Consider the following 25,073-nt stretch of genomic DNA (forward strand, 5'->3'; position numbering starts at 1 on the left):
GTGTTTTTCACCAGTGTGTTACTAAAATATTCATTTCAAGTTAATTTAATTTTATACAGATGTAATGTACCATTTGACATTTACGGCAAAAAATGTCTTAAAAATAATGAGAAAGGACTTTTAGCCTGGGCTTTCATTCACACGCAATGGGATGTCTTTTCGGCGAAAAAAAGGCTTAACACATTTTCTAGACTTGAATTAAGTAGTTTGTGGAGAAATAAGGCTTTGCGTAATTTGTGGATAGAGTTTTTCTACGTAAAAGAACTTGGTAACTAGCATAATATTTTTCTTTGAAAGCCTTCTGGCGATTCCAAGGAACTGTATTCGCATAACACTCGATCATGTTAACTTCCATCTGTCAATTTGTACGAGAAGAAATGTTATATTTATATTTCTATAACGTACTAGTTGTCTATTAGCAGATTAGGTAAGTACCACTATGTTGTGTTACCTTGTGCTGAGAAAATGAATGTTAATATTTTTCATCGTATTTAGAAAATTTGGACACAAAAGTAGACCTAAGACTTAAAAAAATGAAGACCACGCTAAACATAAAAGCCTTCTGAGGTTTTACATCAATGTATTTAAGCATCTAGTAAAAAGTTGAAAAAACTAATCACTAGGTAGATAGACAAAGTGTCGTGAAACCATTAATTCTGAGAGAAAGACTGTAACAGGAAAAAGGGTTTGGACGATAAGAAATCTGTACTCATTTGACAGGGTTATAAACTAAATAGAGCTATAAAAAACCTCAGGAAAAGTATTTAAGCGTCGTTTTGTTGCATATAACTTGACCCTCGTATTAACCCTTACTAACCTACCTCTTGTTTCAGTCATATCATAAAGCCACCTACCTGGAGTCTCTCAGACTCCTCTCTTCTCAGGACTCTAAACAAAAAACTAAGTTGTCAAAAAGTAAAAAAAAATAATTATACAGTGTTCATTTAAATATTATCTTTTTAAATAAACACTGTAAAAAAGGCGTAAACAGTCTAAGACATTTGTCAAAAAAAGCCTAATGCCCGTTTTCACCATCATCCGTAATTTTTAAATGACCCCCATGTAAACAAAATTCCTATTATGTGTTACCATAGGGGTCACTTAATAATTAGAGATTGATGGTGAAAACGGGCATAAATCTCTTACAGCGCATGCTACTAGTTACGTCAAGAAAATAATTCACCGGAGTCTGAGAGACTCCTGGTAGGTGGTTAAAGGTTAACGTTTTAGAGCAGTTGCTAAGCAGAGCTGTAACGTAAAGTGGTGTACGATAAAGTCGAAGGAACAAATCATTATTCTTTATGAGTGGAATTTTGCTGGAGGTACCCCAGGGTGGAGTGAACGTCGTAATCTGGTGAGATGGTGATTGTCGGCTTATGTGCGTATCTGTACATACTGACGACTAGTTTGACAAGCTTCCGAAACTCTATGGCATATCATTATGCTTATTGTATAAGAAAAATGTATAAGTATATTTTCTATTACACGGAAACATTTTCAGGTTTCAATTCACATATTGACTTGTTTTTCGAAAACATAAATTCCAAAAAAAATCAAAATCTCATCTTTTTTTACCTGTCTCCTTTTGTTTACCTTGTTTCTATACATGGACTTGATATCGACGAAGATATTATTTCGTCAAAAATCATAGTTACATTTAGTAGTACCAGAAGTTAGTGTTATTTTTGATATGGGATTTTCGCCAATTAAGAGACAAGAGACTTGGAAACACGTGTGTCCGTCCAGCTTCTCTTGATGGTGAAACTCAAATTTTACCCTTTTTTTTGGAAACCAATTTTAATTTCGACATTATTGACTGTAGTTTCCCTATATTTATTTCAAAACCAAAACGAATGTTCTCCATTCCACTCAACAGTGTGTAGCGAATTAACGAGTTGCGTTGATGCGCCGCGGAGGAGCCTGGCGAAGCAATGTCGTCGGCCTTCATTAACACTTTTCCACCGAACATTTTCCTCTAGATAGCGCGTGCTGTAACTAGTTTTGAAGAAACATAAAAGATTGTATGTAAAGAAAACTTGGAATAAGATAGATAACAACATTGGCAGAAAATCTAAGTACAATGAATGTGACAGTTTGTGCCGATATGGAACGATGTTCGTTACCTACTTCTTGACTGTATGAACTTTGAAGGATTCTGATAGTGATTATTTATAGCTTTTTACATTATCTTTATTTTATTCAAATCTTCCAGACTCATAATTATTATTTATATTAGGCAATTCATACAAGCTAATTTAAAAAAGAACATTAAAATTAGTAGAGTCTATTCAATAAAATAAGAGTTATATTTTAAATGTTTAGGATTGCATTGTTATTAAAAAACCATCAGATGAGGATGTTACAAGTAGAAAATGTATGGATCCTAAAATGTTTATTCTAGCTAGAAGAACAAAATTTCATGGTTGTGTTTTATTAACATTGTCTGAATTCCAACTACCAGTAGAACGCAATAAAATTCTAAATATTGTAGAAAATGAAATTCAAGTCGTGGACGAAGGAATAGCTATTCCTGATATTCTTTAAATAATAAAAGAGAGCTTTAAAAAGAACATCCGTGAAACTGTAAAGTTGCCAGTTAAAAATAACTTCAACCGATATCGAGAAGCAACTAAGTTTTGTAATTCAGTTTTTTAACTGTGTAATAGTTTTGCACAGTTTGCTTTAACGTTTTATAATAATGGTAGGTGAATTAACTTTTAATATTACTAGGCCAACGAAGTTTTTAAATATTTCTTTTTTACCATACAGTTTCCATCCGTCGAATTCGATCACAAATTGATTGAAATTCTTGGAGTCAAAAATAGGTAAGAATCTACAATGTTATTCTTGCTAACCAAACTTTGTGCTTCCTTAAATATCAGGTAGGTATATCGTTAGTAGGAGTAGGTACGTCTATATTTATCTTATCTTTCAACAATTAATTAGCTACATACTAGTACAATTTACAACCGTGGCTTTTTCCTAGGTTTTCAGCATCATTAGTGGCCTTGCCTCCCACTTTTTCTGTTGTTGAAGTGAATGATAAAATCCTGAGAACCTAACGAAGTGTAATTAGCCTTTCTGGTTTCCTTGAAAATTAAAATGCACTACAAATAAAATAACATTTTTAATTCCTATATCTATCTAAACCTAGTAATAACAAAAAATAAATTACGATATAGAGGTAGGTATTCCAACCCAACGTGTCCTGTGAAGATGATGAGGTTGACGAAGTTTTTACTTATTCTATAAGACATAAAGGTACAAAAATGAACTCAACAATAGAGAAGGGTATAGGTATACCCTTGACCAGTTAAAATTCCGGTAAATAGACCAAATAAAATAATTGCAACAAAAGTATTTCTCGGACAATCAGTAACTTCCCCAATAATGAGCCCGTAAGATGTCTTTGTAATGACGAGGACAACAAGCTATCTCAAAGAAATCCTTCAGGGCACTCGGTTATCTGATCGTACATGCTTTGTCGCAATTGTGCGGGGTAGACCCCCAAAATGTAATAATGCGATTCCCGGGATGTTTAACGGGAATGTGTCTTACTGTTCCCATTCCTGAAAATGTGTCCCCCACTATTACACATTAGGAAATTCCGGAACGGTCATGAACGGCTAATGATTTTTGAAGAGAAAGATAATATCGACTAGGTAGGCACTTTCATGGTACAACCATTCGATTTTAGTATCAGCCAAAAATCGTTGAAAATCAAAAAGTTGGGAATTTTCTTCTTACATTTTGCAGTTAAGCAGAAAAGACGTTGCTTGAAGTGGTAAAGGTAAGTTTGTGCATTTACGTTACCTAGGTACTCGTTTCCTTATGGTAGTAGAGTAAGAAGAGAATCCTGGGCACGCGAGCCCTATTCTTTCATTCCAAATTTTTCTGCAAGTATTTCCGAGTGAAAATATTTCAATACTTATGTTTTTAAATTTTGGACTAGGCTAAAGTGTCGTACAAAATGCGTTTAGAGAAAATACAGCTAGAACAAAAACCGTTTTGGCTTGTTCACTGTGTTCGCGAAATTGCTAGATTCCGTTATTTTTATAGCAACGTTGAAACAAGCTAAAAAGTTTCTCAACACAGCCTTACGCTCATACAAATAAAGTTTAGATGTGATCACATTTTTTGTAACCCCGTCGAAAGAGATTTTCAGCTGAATTTTCTGAAACTGAATTAAACTCATCTGTGTTCACTTGATATAATGCTCATTTTGCATTGCGACACCAGCGCCGCCGTGACCGTTTTGTAATGTTTAGTTCTTCTTTTCTCTCGCAGCTAATTTAGATTCCACTACAATTTCCTTTTTCTGTTTTGTGGAGTCCGTGATAGCAGTAGTTATTCCATAAGTCCACTATCATCTGTGTGTATGAATTATAATTGTTTCATGCGGGGCAGTTAGGATTTGCATATTTTTGTGTTTCTGAGTAACAATGTCACTCGTAGTGGCCATTATCTTTGCTGGGGAACAAAATGTAAAGCTGCAGCCAAATAAAGAGAACCTGCTTTTTAAATAGAGCTGCATTACAACACTCTTTTAAAATATTTACTCTTAACAATCTAAAGAACTATACACAATATATTTTAACGTATCTAATGAGTTTTGAGCTTTATGTATTCTTAAAATCCCTAAAAATAGAACTAATCTATTCCTTAAATTCAAAATGGTTGAGGAAAATGGTTTCGTGGTTTTAATTATTTACTAGCATTTTTTCCTCGCAGAAGCGGTCAGACATTCTTGGATCTTGTTGTCGAAATCTAAATACATATAACTCAAAGGTGACTGACTGACTGACTGACTGACTGACTGACATAGTGATCTATCAATGCAAACCACTGGACGGATCGGGCTGAAATTTGGCATGCAGGTAGATGTTATGACGTAGGCATCCGCTAAGAAAGGATTTTACGAAAGTCCACCCCAAAGGGGGTAAAACGGGATCAACGCGTACGAAGTCGCGGGCGGCCGCTAGTAACTTTATATTGGTAAATCTGTTACCAGATGTAACTCAAAAAATCTGAACTCTAAAGTCAGAAGACAGAATAACACTGTAAACAGCTGTATCTAACCCAGCTGCAACAAGAGCGATTTTGCAACAAAACTGTAACGCCTATTGCTGCCTGTACATCAGTACGAGTACGTGACCGGTGAGCTATGAACGCCGATTGAAAAAGGTATCAAAGTAAACACGGAGTATCTCACTACGTGGTTGTTTCAATATGCGATATTCGTGTACAATCCCACGGTGAATTTCAACAACCAAATCTGGTCCGTCTTTTGCCGTCACGTTTTTATTCTTAGCAAGTTCGGTTACCTTTAGATAAATATACTTTTCGATGCTTCCTTTACATATTGCATTTGCAGTGAAGTTAGAATTCAGTTACATTTCAAGTTGAGTTAAATCCTTGCAATGCATTTCATTGTGTTGCCACGAGCATTTGAAGATTTTTTTTTTATACTTTCAATTTTGACTTGTTTTAGTGATAAGATCTCTAAACTATCATTTGAGTATTAACTACTGTTTTGTAATATTTGATATAATATATCTTCTGAAAATCCCAACTAATATTATAAATGCGAAAGTAACTCTGTCTGTCTGTCTGTCTGTCTGTCTGTCTGTCTGTCTGTCTGTCTTTTACGCTTTCCCGCTTAAACCTCGCAACCGATTTTGATGAAATTTGGCATAGAGATAGTTTGAGTCCCGGGAAAGAACATAGGATAGTTTTTATCCCGGTTTTTGAAACAGGGACGCGCGCGATAAAGTTTTTCTGTGACAGACAAAATTCCACGCGGGCGAAGCCGCGGGCGGAAAGCTAGTTGTATCTATAAAATAGATACTAAATGACGTTACAACCAAAACGTTGCTAATATCTGCTCTATTATGATGATAACAGTCCATTCAAAGTGTTGTATCATTACTTACCAAATCTATACTAATATTATGAAGCTGAATAGTTTGTTTGTTTGTTTACTTGAAGGCGCTAATCTCAGGAACTACCGGTCCGATTTGAAAAATTCTTTCAGTGTTAGATAGCCCATTTATCGAGGAAGGCTAAAGGCTATATTATTATACCATCACGCTACGAGTAGATAATAGGTGCAGAGAAAAAATGATTTTCACGCGTACGAAGTCGCGGGCACTGCTAGTTAATGTATAAAAGGTCGAGTCTCATGCTCGAATGCAACAATTTAATAAGACAATCTAGCCACAGTATCTCAAAACGCAAATTAGATTTGTTGCCATCTTAATTAACTTTCCCTTTTACGCATCAAATTGAGAATTACCCATTATGAGACTTTTTACAACTGAGAATTTCTTTGCGATAAATCATCCAGAACGGTTCTTATTACGCACTGAAGACAGAACTCCAATTACCATAAATCACAAAACGAAAGTAGATTAATACTTATTATCATTAAACTCAAGTCCATTTTTCTCGAGTTATTATTCTAGAAACGCGACGCTTCAACGAAATTAATGTCGAAAGAAATCCTTTGTAGCTAGAAAATTCATTCGCTGCTCTCTTGACACCAATTTCACCACAATTAAGTTGTTGAAAATTAAATTATTTCACTGCCATTGTGCCGTCGTCTACTGAAAAGAGTGAAGCCTTAACGGGACTGCAATAAGCGTTTTTAAAAACAAGTGAAGTTTGTTTTGAAGTTTTTTTTTTTTTCATTTTTAACACCTTTTTAAGCTCTTTCTGACTCTAACATCACGTCAACTAAAAGGTTTCAAACCAAATAGATTTATTTAGGTTTTCATGCCAAAACCACTGAATCAATTAATTTAGATGTAAGAACCTAAGAGAAGGATTTTATCGCAAATATCAGTGGTAAAAAAGTGGATGAGTTTGTAGGAGGTATTTGAAGATCTTAATAATATTTAATCTTTTGTAGATAAGAACACATTTTCTTCACATGAAGCGGTTTTTTACGGGTAGCCATTGAATCACATCAATTATATTGGCTATTAATAAAAGCCACTTTTCTAATATAACAATAAACAAATCTCTAAATTGAATGAATGATTTCAAAAAAAAAACTTTGCCCTGTATTTTCTTCCAGAACATTATTTTCCAAAACGCCTGCAATCTATTGTCCGCTGCAAGCAAGCGGTACGTTTTTTCTTCACGTGTTAGATAAAAGCCCGTCCCACGCCCCAGTGGGTGTGATGCCGTTGCCAATTTGAGTTACACTGAGCCCGGGCTATAAATTAAAAAGGAAGTTTTCAACGGAAAATTGGGAAGCTAAACAAAAAAGATAGCGGGGAATTTATGTGCAAGCGCCAACGGGTTGAGATAAAAATAATTGAGGATGTGGGAACACTACTATTACTATACGATACGTGATACAACACGACTTTGTACTAGACGTCTAAACGAGACGGAATCGCCTGAGTTAAAATCCTAGTTAGACAAATTCAATCCTCAGATTGGTTAAAATGATAATCCTATTTTTTTAATTATATCTCTTTCGGGCAGCGTGGGACGTCCACCCACACAAGTACGTAGCGGGAAATCGCTGGATGGCGATAAATGGATATCTTTGATGTTCAACAGTGGACGTCCTGTGGCTGAAATTATAATGTTGAATAAAATCTCTTCCGAGAGCATATCATTCTTCAGCTCTATTGAACCATTTTTATGGTTTTATTCCCCAGTGCCCAAGCAACTGAACGCAGGAAGATTTAATGAAGGCTACTGACAACGCCATTCTTGTGGCGGAATTTTGGGCAGACGCTGTGTAGGTTTGTTGTCGATATGACAAGAAGAAGAACCAATTTTTTCAGACATTTTGTGTGAAATCTGACAGTAAATTCAGTCAGTTAACCCCAGCTGTTACAATCCACATGATAAACGAAGAACACAATTGAAAATGGCAACCCCAAAACCAAATCCCAAAGGAAGTCCCGAAAACCAAAAAGTTTGCCACTAAAGATAATATTGCTTTCGTCATATTACTAGCACCGTTAGATTTCATTCGAGGATATTTTCCGAGTCAAGCGGGAAAATTGAATGTAACATGAAGGGTACGTTTTAATAGGCTCGTTTTACTGCACGGAACGCTCGTAATGGGAGTATTTGGCTAGCATTTTAAATAGTTCCATCCACTTTATAGATATTTAGGAGTAAGTGATATCTCAGTGTCGTGGAATTTCGTTTGTAAAATTGTTTGTTGGAGTAAAAACTCTTGCTTATGCATTTGCATTTATGAGACTTGGCGCAATGTTCATTATTATTGGGCAAATCTGTGCATTTTTCAGGTAAAGTCACGCGGGTTCGTCCTTCTCACAATAAAAATGACAATCTCAAAATCACAAATGCATGAACATACAAGATTTATTTGGCACTCGATAGCATCACGTGAAACGTCCAGAGGTAGATAATATACATTTCATAATTGTTATCAAACCTTTTCAATAAGCTAATCCATTAGGTATTTCAATAGGTATATTGTATATTAATACAACTTAGATAGACGCATATAAAAGCAGACCTACAAATTGTTCGAGCGTATGATATCAAGTAGAGCGATAACATTAATGACACAAACAATCTTAACCTTTCAAATGTCCAAGACGGGTGCTTATAGTCGTCCTGCCGGAAATCCTTTTCATCCAATGTCACTGAACAATGGTGTCTGACATCTGATATTCTGTCAATGTCAAACGTACACGTTACACGATTTGTTAGACAAAGAGATATCCGCAATCGAGTTTACATCAATCACTGCCTCGGACTTGGTGAAAAAACGCGTTAGTTTTTTGCCGGACCTATGATATCAGGAAGATGTGAAAAGGAACGTGATGATATCCGGAATATAACGGATTATACGACAGCAGAATAGTATGACAGACGGCATTGAATTGGAGTGCTTTTTTCGGCATTGATGACAGTGTAAAGAAGTCAAATCTTCAGATCTAGGCAACCATTTAGATCGCAATTCTTTTATCGGTGAAGATTGTGAAATGAATAATCGCATAATATTATTCATAGAAATATAAAACTAATCCTTGTAGTAAACTAGTCCTTGCGATGTGTAGGTCATTGGGGGAGGCCTATTTCAGCAGTGAACAACTGTTCATGCAATGATAATCCCAGTACGAGAACTGACGGCCGATGGGGCAGCAAGGTTCTGGAGTGGGGGCCACGTACCGAAAAACGCAGCGTGGGACGTCCACCCACAAAGAGGACCGACGACCTCATAATGGTAGCAGGAAAGATGCAGGCCGCTACCAACCGGGCGATGTGTAGGTCATTGGGGGAGGCCTATTTCAGCAGTGAACGTCTTGCGGCTGAAATGTTGATAATGATGAAGATGAACAAAATATTTACAATAAACAACCAAATGTACGTATCAATTCTACCTGTCGTTTCTACATAACCTGCCGAAATCAATTCCCGCCATTCTGCCTCTATAAATCACGTGACCGACGACTGCGTCGCGCGCCTAATCGCGCGGCATTAACAAATGATACGCGCCATATATTGCACCTTTTGTTGGTGTTGTGATATTGTCAGAACAGAGGGTTTGTGGAGGCTGATGAATGGTTAATAATTTATTATTATTTTGGTGAGATTATTATAATTCATATTTATGGTTTCTCTATAAGACTAATGCGAGCTACTTTTACTCTACACATGATGTTAAATCGTCGCCTTTGAGTGAAAACCTCGGGAATGCATTTTTTTTTCATACCTACTTATGCATTTCAGTCAATGTTACATAATAACAATTCTGGATATGAAAGCGGAGAAAATACTTCTCTTACACCTAAGAAGTTTTCAATCTAAGGCGTCGAAATGCAGTTTTCACAATTTTATTTTACACTTTTATGCAAAATTATTGTTGTATTTGTATTTATTTTTATTTATTTATTTAAAGACTTTATTGCACACACAACAATGTTCCGTACAAAAAGGCGAGCTTAATGCCATACGTCATTCTTTACCAGATCGCTTTGTTTGTATCGCTTTGTTGTGGCAAAATAAGTCATAATTACAGTCGCCAGCAAGCAATTTTTCATGGTACAAAAGAACATATACTTGCATATTACAAATAAGGTAAGATGCAGAGTTATCTTGATATGCGGAATTAAAAAACGCGTCAAAAATAACATACATAATGCAATCTCCCAACGTTCTAAGTGACAGACCCTAAAATACGGCTGCCTGAAACGTACTCTGTTATTTATTAGTTCCGACCCGGTTGTCGGTGGCGTCACTAGAGTACGCGTCACTTGATCTATATCCAGTGAGCTGTGAATTTGATATGAATGGAGAAACGTGGTAGAAAATATATTCATAGTTGGAAATGAGTTGCAAATAGCATTTTGATTGTATTTATATTAACGCATAAAGATCATTAATATTAAAATGGTCGTGTATAAAATATATTATAAAGTACAATAAATTCTTACTAGTCTACATTTCGAATTACCTACTTATTACATGGGTAATTAAACGTCCTGTCATTTCGCGACTGCTTAAGTCCGACATAAAGCTTGTAGATTTCTGGCATCTGGTTTTTTACAAAAGATAAATGTTGTGGTTTCGGTGAAAATATTTTGTCATAGGTACGGTAATTGACCGGTCGTTTGGACGAAAATAGGTGATACGACCCTATCTCACCTCAGAAAAACGTCTCAAAATTTTCTGATATTTTTACGGTTATTTTATTACTTTAATTGTTTGCTGTTCCACTTTAAAACACTTTCAAGTGTCCGTGGAGCCACATAAAATGCATGTTAACAGTATTCTTAACTGTTCGTGCAAGTTCAGTTTTGTTTATTTAAATGGCAAAAGTTTTATTTCCACTTTATTTTCTTGAACCGCTAAATAAAATTAAATGAAAATTCGGGAAAAGCTGCAGCTGAGAGCAATATAAAGTTAAGTCGTGTGTTTATCGCCGTTTTAAATTTAAGTATATTTAATTTAAGATTATTTTTTTTTGTTATGAGAGTTGCAAAAAAAATCAATATAGTTAGGTACATAGAATGAATATGAATATCTATAAAAAGTTAATGGCCGATCAAAATGTCCCATCCTAAAATATTATGAAAATCAATCTATGGTAATTTCAAGAACTTCGGATTATCTTATGATTGCATGTATTTGGAGTACAACCATACCGAAACAGACTTGTCATTTCCAAGGCCTTTTTTTAGTACATTAGCCACAGTTTTGAAAAACGGGCATGTCTCGCAAAAAATATAACCCCATTTCAACCCCACTACAAATACTAATGCAGTAGGTTCAGAATGAATCAATCATTCATTATATTACTAAGGTTCCATGCTATCGATCTTGACTGGCTGCACCAGCTGTAGGAACCTGAATATTTTGGAACTTCGCCATCTTTCATCAATTAGGTCATTCATCCATCTGACAAGTGATGATAAAGCGTTTAGCACGCATTTGCTTCAAGAACTATTTTGGAATGAAACAAGACAAGTTCGCTTTTACAACTTTACATACAATAACGCTACAGTAAAAGTGAATCACGCTATTGGCTCTGTGCACGATTACAGCGCCAAATAGCGTCCACAACTTTGTGGGCTCTGTCACATTGACATTTAGGTCGTATATTTGTGAAAAAATATCGAAATTAAAAAATAACAAATATTTTCAACTAATAAATTGTTGTGATACCACGATTTGGGTGGAAAAAAGGTTTTGAAATAATTTTGGTCATTCAAATCAGATGAAGTAAGTCCAAAAAGTGTGTTTAAGTTTGATTGTGTCAGGGTTTGTTTACTTCATTTATAGTTGTAGTTTTACAGTAAAACAAAAAGAAAAAGCTACTTTAACGGTTTCATTATATAACAGTAAATATATTTAAATGTTCCTGTATCACTAGTAATAAATTAAATATCGTTTTCAGATCGAAATGAGTATTGTTTTGAAGACCGGGTTTATGATTTTTACAATATCAAATTCCAACCACAAACCGTATTTAAAGGAAAGTTGTTGGTATTGGCTGGACAAGTCCGAGATGTAGAAGAATTAAGAACAAAACAAGGGCAGAGTTCAATAATTCACGCTCTCATCATAAGGCAAACATCTGTGCACAACAACTACTGTGACTCATTTTTGTACTACCACGTTGTATAGTCTAGTTATTTCCAAATTGTAAACGGCTATTAAACCAGCCCTATCGAAATACAATCCACTCTTTTATTTAAGTTCCCAGTAGGACCACAGAATAAGTAATAGTACAGGTACAGAAGGATTACTCCGCAAGACGATTTAAATAAATGCGAGTCTTGCTACGACGCGATACAGTGGAATTCAGCTCGCACAGCACTACGTACCTACAATTTTATTCACCTACAAGTTTTGTCTCTTTCTATCGCGTGCCTCTGAACTCTTCTTACGCTGTTAGGGTTGCTGTCTAGTAGTGTCTAGTAAAAAAATAATTAATCTACTTATTTGTTATGAGGTACGTATGTAGGTAAGTACGCATTCATTATGGAAAACCTTGGGAGAGGCCTTTGCCCAGTAGTGGACGTCATTTATTTTGGCTGAAACGAACGAACGCATTCTGAGCAGTAGTCATGGTAGGTTAGGTTCCTATACTATAATAAGAATTATTGATTACCTACATGGTCAACATACCTTTCAGCATCTTTGGGAAGCGAAAAAAAAGATAATCCGGAGAAAATCCGGTAGATTTCTTTTCGAATTTAAACACCCGAACGCCGCACAATAATATTTCTTTCTCTTTATGTCCATTTTTAAATAATACTTCGATCATAGAATTAGTTACTACAACGCACGCCAGCGTCCTGATGGGCGCGCGCGTGACACTCGACTGATATAATACCCGCCGGCGGGGCGCTTCGCTGTAGGTAATTATCGGATGTACCGCGCGGAGTGAGCCAGGCCTGGTAGGACCCTTTACATGCGATTAATTAATGATATTAAAATGTATTATGTAGAATCGCTTTGCCATTGACAGATACATCTGACAGAGCTTACATTATTTCTACTTTTGACCACCATGAGCGCTGCGATCGATTATGTTACCCCCACCTAGTACTTCGCACCCAGCGAATAGGGTCACAAATGTTGAGCTTACAACAAACTTTAACGTGCTATACCTACCAGTAGCGCTGTCCATTGTTTTGGACAGTTAACAGTAGGTAGGTACCTCAGCACCTCCCACCTCCACACAATCGTACGTATTTGATAGATATTATGTAGGTAGCTACGATACAGAATATGTAATTTCTGGTTTGTACCAAAGTGGACAGGAGAGGAGGTGTTTAAATCATCATCATCATAATCATTTCAGCCATAGGACGTCTACTGCTGAACATAGGCCTCCCCCAATGCTTTCCATGTTAATCGATTGGTAGCGGCCTGCGTCCAGAGCTTCCCTGCTGTCCTTTCCATAGCATTAGGTGTTTAAATAAACAAACTGAAACGAAGCTGAGTGGAGAGGTAGTGTCGAAATATGATTGGTTTTTCGAAAACACCTCTTCTTTTCTCCGCTTTGGTGGAAACGGGGTCTTAGTGTACTTCGCCTTTTGCACTGATGCTACTGTACTTATTTCCTTTGTAATTCTGTTCCACGTGAACGCGTATATTTACAGCCAACAATAGATGCGCGCGGACAGAGACAAACGACGAACAAACAGAAGATAGTTTGTAAGTTCGGATGGGCTACCTCTGATTCTCGTTGATGTGTCGCTAATGCAGTCTAGGCGCCAAACTCGTCGATCTACTAACCCGCCGACATGAGTGGTCGACTTTTGACGTGTTGTCAAAAGCCATAGAAAGTTCGAGTTGTTTTAAAAGATTTTTGGTGTCGGTCCAAGCTGGGCTGACGGCATGTATAAAGTTCTTTAGGGGCACAGTAACAGTACGGTAAGAGATGCCAACGTTGTATTTTTTTCTTTATCACACAACAACTGTCATCTCTTTCTTCTTTCAGACGAATGATGTCCACTGCAGGACAAGACTTTTCGCAACCAACGGTTCTGCGCTGCCCGCATTTAGGACTTTCCGTGACTTTCACCAGGACATCGGTTCGCCCATACTATCCAGCTCGTCTACACAATGTCTTTTACCTTTTATTGTAATTATGAGTTAAAAAATATGTAACAACTGTTGTCACAGCACATTAGTCAGTAAAAGTACCTACTAAGTAGCAGGAAATCCAAATGCTATACTTGGTATTTTTTCTGTAAGATGGGATAAGAGAAACGTAAGTAAACTATCATCTGCATATCTTGCTGCAAGAAAATGGCTCAACATCTTTTAAAAACAATATGAACAGTTGCAAAGTGAATAGCTGATGCGATGTAACACTTTGAAGAACAACGGGTACACTCGATACTTTGAAAGCTCTTTGCAGTTTTACAGAATGTAAATTGGAAACAAGACTCTGTCCATGACGGTAGTTTACTTATCGTATTGAAAGGAGGATTGTACAAATTAGAGCCAACAAACAAAATAGGAAATTGATACGGCAGCCAGCAGTATTATTAATACAATTATAATATTCAAATTGTTTTTATTTTTATTTTTTTATTTTAAAGTCAGCGCTGTACCTATCTGTCACTCAGGGAGTTTTTGGTGTTGAAAAACTTACTCAATTTGGAATTCTCTAGGGACTATTGAAACAAGACCGTTCATAAATATAAATCTCTCAATTAAAACGCGTCGTCGTCAATACTAATAAATATACGATTTATCACACCGTGTTTACCTTGTTAAGCTTTTATACAAGTGTTTTTGCGTCATGTTTCACGAATAAAATTTGAACAAGCTCCGGGAACCTTTTAATATTTAGGCGTCGTATTGATTGCACTATTCATATCAAAAATTGTTTTATGTTTCACCTGGTGCCGGGAATAAAAGTTTATATTTTAGTCCATATTATATCAGTATAATATGTTTGTACCAAAATAGCATAATCACAACCACCATAGATGCCATCTGTGTTAAACTCGATGAGCCCTCGTAATCGCTAGAAATTATTAAATTATAGTTACCTTTTATCGCAGTAAAGGTTTAAAATAATGGGTCTTGAACCCAAAATTAATATTGTTGCAATTTCCAACGACATTATTTTATTTCTATCAGGTGTCTATTGTGAAAGACATACAGACTTTAGTGAAAAATACGGAACCCTTAAAAATAAGGGCACTGTCTCAGCCGGTTCCAGCAAAAAGTTCTAGGCACGCAATATCAGACCAAATATTAAAACCCCTATCAAAAAGTTAGCCAAAGTTCTAAATAAAATGATACTTTCGACTTCTAAAGGACAACAAACCAATATTCGGCCAGGTCGTTAAAATTAATGGCCAGAATACATGCACGAGCCAAACATGGAACACATTAAAACTTTCGTTCGATAAATATTGAAGGGCCATTCGAACTAACACTTATTGCACACAGTTGAATATTTTGTTTTCGAACTACTTTTACAACTAGTTTAATGACATGTGGTCATTCGCTGGAAACTTTCAAGGTTCTTAAATGTTAGGTTTTAATATGCATTGCTATCGACCAATCCTTTCAGCCGGATTCCGTCAAGTTTTGAAAAATGCCCCCAGCAACCTTTACCAGTTCGTTAGTCCACCGAGTGTGATACTCGCCTACACTACGTTGTCCTTCAAGTGGCAGCCACGGATCGACCGATGCCATAATGAATGTTATCAATACAAAAACGCTTCCAAGATCTGGTGGCCTGTAAAATGTTTCCTCTTTTGTTTAGTTAATCTATTGTAGGTACTAAAAAGAAGTTCCATGCATCGGAAGACACGTTAAGCCGTCGGTCTTACAGAACCAGTCAGATATATGGTGTCTAATAAAGTCTGACATATTATTATGACTGTGACATTGTTGCCACACGAAAAAAGATTTTTTTTACTGTGAGATCAAGCAACATTGAACAAAATCAAAGTAACAGAAGCAACGAAGTATTGTATAGTTTGAAACCCTGTATTTCTTGTAAGAATTCATTAGAGAAGCGAGGCATTTTATACAGCTCTTATAACAGCTGTAAAAACGGCATAGCACTTGAAAGATTAGTTCACACCGATTAGCAGAAGAGCAACGAATTGTAAAAAACATTTCAATTACCAGATTGGATGGCGCTAGAACAAAAATGGTATTCACTAGTGTGCGAAGACAAGTTGTTTAGAAATAGTTGCTATTTGTTGCATATTCTTGGTTAAATAACGAGTAGCAGATTGGTTTGGACTGAAAAAGAATAATAACTGGCCAGTTTGAAAAAAAGTTGAACAACTTTAACTCCTTTAATATAGATGACCCACGCTGAACTGTCCCGCCAAACTCAATGACAGGGGGGCGCTACCATCGTTCAACTATATGGTTTCCAACATGGCAAAATCTGAACCAGCGATCCGGTATTGACGGTGGCGCCCCACTGTCAATGTCATCGACAGGACAGTCCAGTATTTTGGAACTATATCCTACATGTTAACGTAATTCATCATCACTACATAAAACATAGAAATGCGAATAAATAATGTGAGAATATCAGTCTCGTATTCGTATCACGACTATAAAGAAAAGATCTGAATAAGGTAAGAAAATAAATTATTATATTATGTAAATCTTATAACGGCCCACAATTCTCAGCGTCAGGCATTAAAGAGAGGGTGTTCGCAAGATCATGTAAACCAGACCTAACAATTTAATAAAATGGATGTAGACCGGGAGTCGCATAGTCAGGGATACTTACGGCAAAATGAACGTTATTGCCTCCACAATGGCTGTCTTTAAACATTTACATGGTCTACTTTATTACGACAAATGTGTCGAAAATGTAAATGGGGACTGAGTGTTTGGCGGGATTTTACCGAGTCAAAGGTCAGAGCAGTTGTTCATTTGATATTTTATACGTTATTTGAGCGTAGAAAGGAACATTTTACTGTTGCGATATAATATTTACTAGAATAGAATTCATAAGAAATGAGCTGCCCTTGAATTCATAATGGTTATGTATCGATAATATGTATCGTATGTAGTGTATTGGGCAAGTGCTGCCGCGCTTCTGCCATGTATGTTAAATTATTTGAAAAATACGTCTATTTTTACGGTGTTATTTTCCTTCCAATGGTTTGCAGCATGAACACGGTACGTAATTTTGGCTCCAATGAGAACATTCAATGTATCAGACTGCTAGTATTTTCCGATAATGTCGTTTACCACATTATCCAGACATTTCTTTGTGACTAGGCAACTTCCACCAAACATTGGGTCTTCCCAAAATGATAACTATTTATAACTAGACCATTCCCCCGATTCTGATATCCCCAACAAAGGAAAAGTCCGCCATTAGACGGCCTACGATGACCCCCGCTTATCCAGCGAACGAGCCAGAAATACCTCGATTCACTCCAAGTACTACCCTAATTCGGCATGGTTTATTCATGAGACTAAATAGACAATGACCGTGCTTAGCTAGAGTTCCAGAGTAGTGAGTGATTCCGCCACGAGCTGATTTAGTACAACGCAATGTTTGTGCCCTGTAAATTAACTGCGCGATGCAGTGTTGGGTTGGGAGACCGTGTCAACATGCCCTGTCGGAATATATTGGATGGAATCGGCAAATTATAGGGAAAATACAATACAAGTTTTTGTAACTGCAACACACAGTGGCATCGTGGATGACACTTGACTCGTGAGTCGTTTGACGTACATTATATGAAATTACTATGTAATATTTTGTTCTTAAGTTTTATATTACTAGCTGTGCCCACGAATTCAAACGCGTGAATATAGTTTGTATATTTTTTTCCGTTCTTGCAACATTTTTCATTGCTGCTATTGGTTGTAGCAATCATGCTAGAACATCAGTTAAAGCCTAAAACTTTTCCCTATAATGGGCTATCCAAACAAAATTATTTTTTCAAATCGGATTAGTAGTGCCTAAGATTAGCTCGTTCAACTAAACTCTTCAGCGTTATAATATTAGTACAGATATGCCATGTATTTTTCTGAGTTCAGGAGTTTCTTTCTGTGGAGTTGCTCTATGCCTTTTAAATTAAATTCTGCTGACGGAAAGTATCCTATGACTTTCTTAGAGCCCGTTCACAAAGCGGACTCCATTTTGCAGAATCGTTTTTAACGGGTAACGGATCTATCGACACTGGTTTTGTTTTTCATTCGTTGCCAGTTTCAACGTTCTACTGAAATTGATCGGTTTGCCATCACCAAGAATTTTCAGACAACATCGATATACGATAAAATATTTACATAACTTACAATAATTCAAGGTCTCCTTGTACCCACCTACTTTTACATACATCTTCATCTACAAATGGGTTTATAGGGTTTTCACAATATACAGTTTTTGATGATAAAATGATATGCGTAAAACTTTCTCACCAATATCTTTGATGGATTCAGAATGATGTCGCAAAAGTTAACTTACCTACTCTCTCGCACCGTAAACGTAGGTAATAAAAATACCTATACCTAGGCTATATGATAGTAGTAAGTAACATAAGATATCACCAGTGATCGGATATTCGAATGCATATTTACCTAAAGTTCATTTTTGTCTAGGAAATTATGGAAGCGGATTCTTAAAACATATTTTTTAAGTTTAAATCCTGCGATCCAGAATTTTCGGGAATGCGAAACTAGTCAGTAACATGGTGAGGAAACGACATCTTTAGCATGTGGTACCTATTCCATATTCATTATAGCCAACACCTAAACTTTAGGCAAATACGAAAGTGGTTTTAACAGCTACATTAGGCCCTTCGCCCACGGCGACTTTTTGCAGTGATGCTGTCGCGCGTTTCGTGAACGAACGACAGCATCGCTACTGACGCGCGTTAGTCGAATCGCTACAAAAAGTCGCCGTGGGCGAGAGTCCTTAGATGGTTAAGATCATAGACTCACTCAAGATGCTCCTTGTAGATGTCGAAGTCAGTGAACACTATCTCGACGATCTCGTGAGGCGCTGCTAAGAAGGTGTAGAGAAGACAGTCGATGCGTGACAGTAAGTAACATAAGTTATCTATCATATTAGCTAGTAAAGGAAGTTTAAATGCTGCAGTTAAGATGGTTAAGATCATAGACTTGTGGCGACACCGACGATACGCCACTACAAACTGTGTACCAACAGATGGCGCTGTCACTACTACACTATGGCACACTCCGCCGCTCATACAAACCTGCATCGCGGTGACGGAGTTTTATATCTTGCCAAATAATAGACAAACCAAGATGGTGTAAATTGGACCTTGGTCCCCGAGCATAACACCCGCTCGGAAGGAATCACTAACATCTAGCTTCCTTATTGTGGTTGAGCATCGCCCACAGACTCACTCAAGATGCGCCTTGAAGATGTCGAAGTCGGTAAAGATCTCTTCAATCTCGTGCGGCACTACTAAGAATAAGGTATAGACAGTGAACACCTATCTCGATGATATCTTGCGGCACTACTAAGAAGGTCTAGAGTAGACAGTCGATGCGTTACAGTATTATATTATTAGCTAGTAAAGGAATTTTGGTTGCTACAGTTATGATGGTGATGATCATTAGACTCACTCAAGATGCTCCTTGTAGATGTCGAAGTCAGTGAACACTATCTCGACGATCTCGTGAGGCGCCGCTAAGAAGGTGTACAGCAGACAGTCAATCCGCGGCGGGTACGGGCGCGGGTAGTCGGGACTGCTGAATGTGCCGCGCTCTTTGCCGTAGGTAGAGGTGAAGCGGAGGCAGGAACAACCTGTGCAAGAGAAGTTACTATTTATAAAGGTACTTCTGTGATGATAAAAAAAGACAATCATTTTGTAAACGACAAAATATCGACACTGAAAACTTTAGTACTTGCAGTGACAAAAGGACTTTTACCCAGAGAAACTAATGCAGTCTTTTTTTGAAAATTATAAATATCTTGAGAAAACAAACTGCCTAAGCCAGGAATTGAACCCACGACCTTCCGCTTGCGACTGCTCTTCCAACTGAGCTATGTACTTAGACACTGGATGAACCCGTCGAAATTTTGAGGTGTGTTATTTTTTCAAGTTAAATATAATTTCCATATTAGTTTGAGATGCGACTCTTATCGCTAAAAATTAAATAAATTAAGCAGTCTTCACACCAAACTCGCTGAAGTCTTCGACTTTGACATGCTGTCAAAAGTCATAAAACAAATCACTGGGCTACGGCAGGCTTCTTATGTAGAGTCCTAAAACTTTTGCATCATCAGACTGATCTATCTAGATCTATTAACCCAAAAAAACTTAACTACTTCAATAAAATCATTTCAAAATTCACAGTTCGCAAACACGATTTAAAACTAATTTACTATAATCCGCCTAAACCAAACGGCTTACATATGTGATTCAGGCTCGCGTTGTGGATTAAATTATTCTAGTTGGGATAATATTATCAATTTGAATTTATATGGGATACCGGGACATGTATGCAGGATAGGCGGTATTACGGGAATGTCAAGAACGTTGTGTTGTGATACATTGGTAGGAAATTGGTACATAACTAATATTATTAAACTCTCCTAGTGCTGCGGCAGTGGTAGTGAGCTACTTTTAAATTATGGAAAAATCTAAGTATACAGGGTGGAATTTTGTAATGCCACTTGGAGGGAAAGTACTCTTAATACTGTAGATAGGAAATTTTACTAAAAGAAAACATTCCTTTATTTTTGAAAAGAAAGAGAACTGCATTCAAAAACTTTCGATTTTTTTTCTTGAAAATTCACTACCATACCATTACCATACAATTTTCTTTACATTAATTAAAATAATTTAAGGTTTCATGGTTTTCCTTTCATTTTATTTATCAAGTTTGTTAGAGAGATTTCATCCTTATACTTAACCCTAACGATCGATGTAATAAAAGTACAGGTTGTAATTTTTAATAGATTTTAGTTGGTTCGATTCCCGGGTGTGGCAAGCAAATTTTTGGAAATCTTTGAAAGCAGTTCTATTTCTTTTTAAAAATAAAGGAATATTTTCTTTGAGAATGTTTTTCTATCTACAATATTAAGAGTACTTTCCCTCCAGGTGGCATTACAAAATTCCACCCTGTATAATGTATAAAAACTAAAGGTCACTCATTAAACGACTCACTCATCACTAAATCTCAGAAACTACAAGTGCTAGGAGTCTCAAATTTTGCATGGGGATTCCTTTTAGAACGTAGGTGCTCACTAAGAACGGGTTTTACGAAACTCCACCCATAAGGGGTACGCGTACGAAGTCGCGAAAATAAAAGCTAACATCATTATTTTGGCATTATAAAAGTTAGCCAACGATTATGTGCATAGGACTTATAGGTACTCAAAATACCTTCCTCTTACAAAATACGTTGTGGGTTCCAAGACTAGTTAGTTAAGTTAGTTATCAAGTTGTGTTTCGTTAGCCGTTAGCAACTAACTTTGAACTTGATCGTAAATACACGTTGTTTTTACTTTGTCGTTCAACAAAGATAAAACGTTTAACGTTTACGTAAGGTTTAAAGTAGCCGCTAGAGGCGCTGTACAATCTATAATACATTTATTGTCATTTTTTTACTCAGTCGCTAGCGAGTACACTTAAATGTAAATCCATTATAAGCAGACTAACGCCCGTATTCACAACAATACTATAAGGTATCACAGGGTGACACATGAATCAATCACAGAGCTTTATTCAACGCTGTGCGTTGGATTTGCTGCTTCACTTAAGCAAGCATCGTTTGTGAATACGGGCGTGAGCAATCAAACGTGATACGCACTCTCTATTCACAGTACTCTTCAATAGAATGAATAGTTCTAGGACTACCATTGTAGGAACAAGTACATTCCTTCTATCTCTTCGTTGGACCTCAATGTTGACAAAGCAATCTACATTGACCCCCCAATTTAACCCTTTCACGGCTCGCAATGAATGGGAAATGTCGAGAATTGACGGGTCAAATGGTAGTGGTCTTAATAAGGTACAGGACTCAGCAGGTTTTATATTGTAGTGACATGGGCAGGCGTGTAATCGATGTAATGTAAAATTGAAAAATATAGAAACAGAAGAAAATAAAAGAGAGAAAAAATATCATAATAATGAAAAAGTAGACGCCCTCGTTCAAAATTTTTCAAAAAGGCGTCTAAAAAGGATGTTGCACATATCAATCCGAAAAGGGATCGTAACCATATCATTTCGAGGCGGTCAGTATTCTTTGTATGAAACTCCATACTGCAACGCACACTTATCCGAACTGAAACGTAAACGCCTCGCCTCGCGATTGACAGCGCGAGAAAAGCAATGACAGCTCGTGAAAGGTGATACGGTGTTGATCCCTTTCCGAGTTGATAAGTCTGCTATGAGCTTACAACTGTAAACTTTTAACTGATTTACCAAATCGCATTTCTGAATTAAAGAAGGTATCAGGTGTGATACAGACCAAGAGCTTCCTCGTTGTGGATAAAAAAAAGTTTTACATTCAAAAGAGCGGCCAGTCTATTGTCAAATATTCACCTCTATCTAGCCAATGCCTAATAAATTCAGTGGCAGTGCTAGGAACCAGGACAGGACCAAGTTTGTACAAGATGCAAGAGGGTAATTGGCGTGTATCTGCTGAGTTACGGCGTAGTCTTAGGGCAATATACTGATTTATAGTTTCTGTTGTTTATTTACTCCAGCAGGTAGGAGTCAATATTGACCTTTACATATCAAGGTGTGCCTAGCCTGTGGCAAAATTTTCGTCATGACACAGGTGAGTAAGTACAAATTTAATATGACAGGATTTGCAGAAATATTCTATAATTTTGGCCCCAGAACTTTATTTCAGGTTACTGTTTGCCGTATGTATAATAGCGTTGAACTTGTGTGAAACCGTTCACGCTGTGAAGTCGTAAAAGCATACAGACGCTGAAGATGCACAATATGATATGATATACCTTTCAATGGCATTCTTCATTGTTGGCTATTGATATTTTGTTCGTTCGTTTCAGTCAAATGACGTCCACTGTTGGACAAAGGCCTCCCCCAAGGTTTTCCACAATGAACGGTCCTGCGCTGCCCGCATCCAGGCTCTTCCCGCGACCTTTACCAGATCGTCGGTCCACCTAGTAGGAGGCCTGCCCACGCTACGTCTTCCAGCCCGTGGTCGCCACTCGAGAACTTTCTATTGATATTTACTTAATGGATTTTGTGGGGTTTTATGCTGCAGCGCACGCAAACATTTTCACTAATAAGTAATGTAAATTCTAACTAATGCGTTAGCACATTTTGGCAAGAACTTAAATTAGTCTGGACGTGTATTCAATTATACTGTTATGTGCAAAGACCTTGTCTTGATGATTATTGAGTTATCAATACGATCCCTAGATGTAAACGTGTTAATAAGTTAGACTTGAGACCATCTGAGATATACTATACAGTGTGTCCGGGCATGTAGTGATCAAACTTTAAGGGCGTAATCTATGGACAATTTTATCGATGAAAATACTTCAAATTTGGGGCCTGACCCATTTCTCGAAAAATTACATCGATTTAAGTTTTTAATTTTTAGTTTACACCTCTTCTTTAAAAAACAAGTGAAAACGTGGGTAGCTTAACATTAATAGGCAAATATTTTATATCATGCTATAGCCAATAAAATTATCTATTAGTAGAAGAAGAAAGCAAGAAAGAAGTTATTTTCCAACACAAGAAAAACCAGGTCGTTAAGGTATGTTTTATTTGCATTTTATTTTTAGTATTTGAGCTATTCTACAAAACGAATGTAAATTTATTAGTCTACGTCTTTTAGTTCCGACGTAATTGTTGAACAAAGATACCCCTTCCCAGCTGTTTCCATAGTAATCGGAATAGGTTGTGTGATTCTTTCAGGCAATGCATTTTCGCATGTCGCGTGCGCTATGGAAACCGCTGGGAAGGGGTATCTTTGTTCAATAATTACGTCGAAACTAATAGACGTAGACTAATAAATTTACATTTGTTTTGTAGAATAGCTCAAATACTAATAATACAATGCAAATAAAACATACCTTAACCACCTGGTTTTTCTTGTGTTGGAAAATAACTGAAAAAGAAGTGAAAAAAGTAATGTATTTTTCTAATTAAATCCATTCTTACTCCCATAAAATGTATGAAACTTGTGTCTGCTTTCTTCTTCTACTAATAGATAATTTTATTGGCTATCGCATGATATAAAATATTTGCCTATTAATGTTAAGCTACCCACGCTTTCACTTGTTTTTTAAAGAATAGGTGTAAACTAAAAATTAAAAACATAAATCGATGTAATTTTTCGAGAAATGGGTCAAGCCCCAAATTTGAAGTATTTTCATCGATAAAATTGTCCATAGATTACGCCCTTAAAGTTTGATCTCTACATGCCCGGACACACTGTATACATAAATGTAAAGTAGAATATGATAGGTGCAAAATAACAACTAACTAACCAAGAAATTCTTTAGAATAACTGACAAATATGGTTTTGCCTGGGCAGAATTTCATAATATTCCCATTCGTCGAAGGCCAGTGCACATTTCTAGGTTACCTGAAGTCCGAGGCACATTTGATTAAATTCCTCACTAACTATGAATGTATAAAATTTATGAAGATTGAAATGTTATACGAAACTTGTACTAATACTAAATTCCATCATCGCAACATTAGGGCAGGTACTTCATCATCATCATCATTATTTTAGCATAGGCCTGCCCCAATGATTTCCATGTTGATCGATTGGTAGCGGCCTGCGTCCAGCGCCTTCCCTAGGGCATTAGGGCAGGTACTTGTAACGTATTTATTCTAGCACTTATTACCATAATACTGAATAAAAAACAAATCACAAGTCTAACCCACAAAGTGACTATACTTTAGCAACCCCATCTATCCCGGGGATTCACCCAGACACCGAAATGAAAACGAAGTAGCAAATGAACCGTTCCAAGAAGAAGTGTCGGACATTACGAGGCTGTCTCGTCCAAATGAATATTCAAGTAAGCCACGACAACTACCTAATATCCCGGTCAGATGAAAAAGCGAGGATATTTGTCTGGTCAAATTGAAAGTCGGCTAAATACAAGCTAAAACCTTTGGCTACAATTTTGAGACGTT

General features: G+C 36.8%; 1 protein-coding gene across 1 annotated transcript in view; it reads right to left on the reverse strand.

Moving 5' to 3' along the window:
• The window catches only part of LOC114352785 (suppressor of lurcher protein 1), a 92,364-nt gene that overhangs the window by 29,742 nt on the left and 37,549 nt on the right, over positions 1 to 25,073 (reverse strand). Inside the window, exon 4 of the mRNA XM_028304510.1 lies at positions 19,555 to 19,735. Within this exon, the coding sequence (XP_028160311.1) occupies positions 19,555 to 19,735 (181 nt within the window). The remainder of the gene's footprint in view (positions 1 to 19,554; positions 19,736 to 25,073) is intronic.

The sequence above is a fragment of the Ostrinia furnacalis genome, unplaced genomic scaffold (genome assembly GCF_004193835.3).
Source record: "Ostrinia furnacalis isolate ACB-3 unplaced genomic scaffold, ASM419383v2 OfSCF1452, whole genome shotgun sequence".
In the NCBI taxonomy this organism is placed as follows: Eukaryota; Metazoa; Arthropoda; class Insecta; order Lepidoptera; family Crambidae; genus Ostrinia; species Ostrinia furnacalis.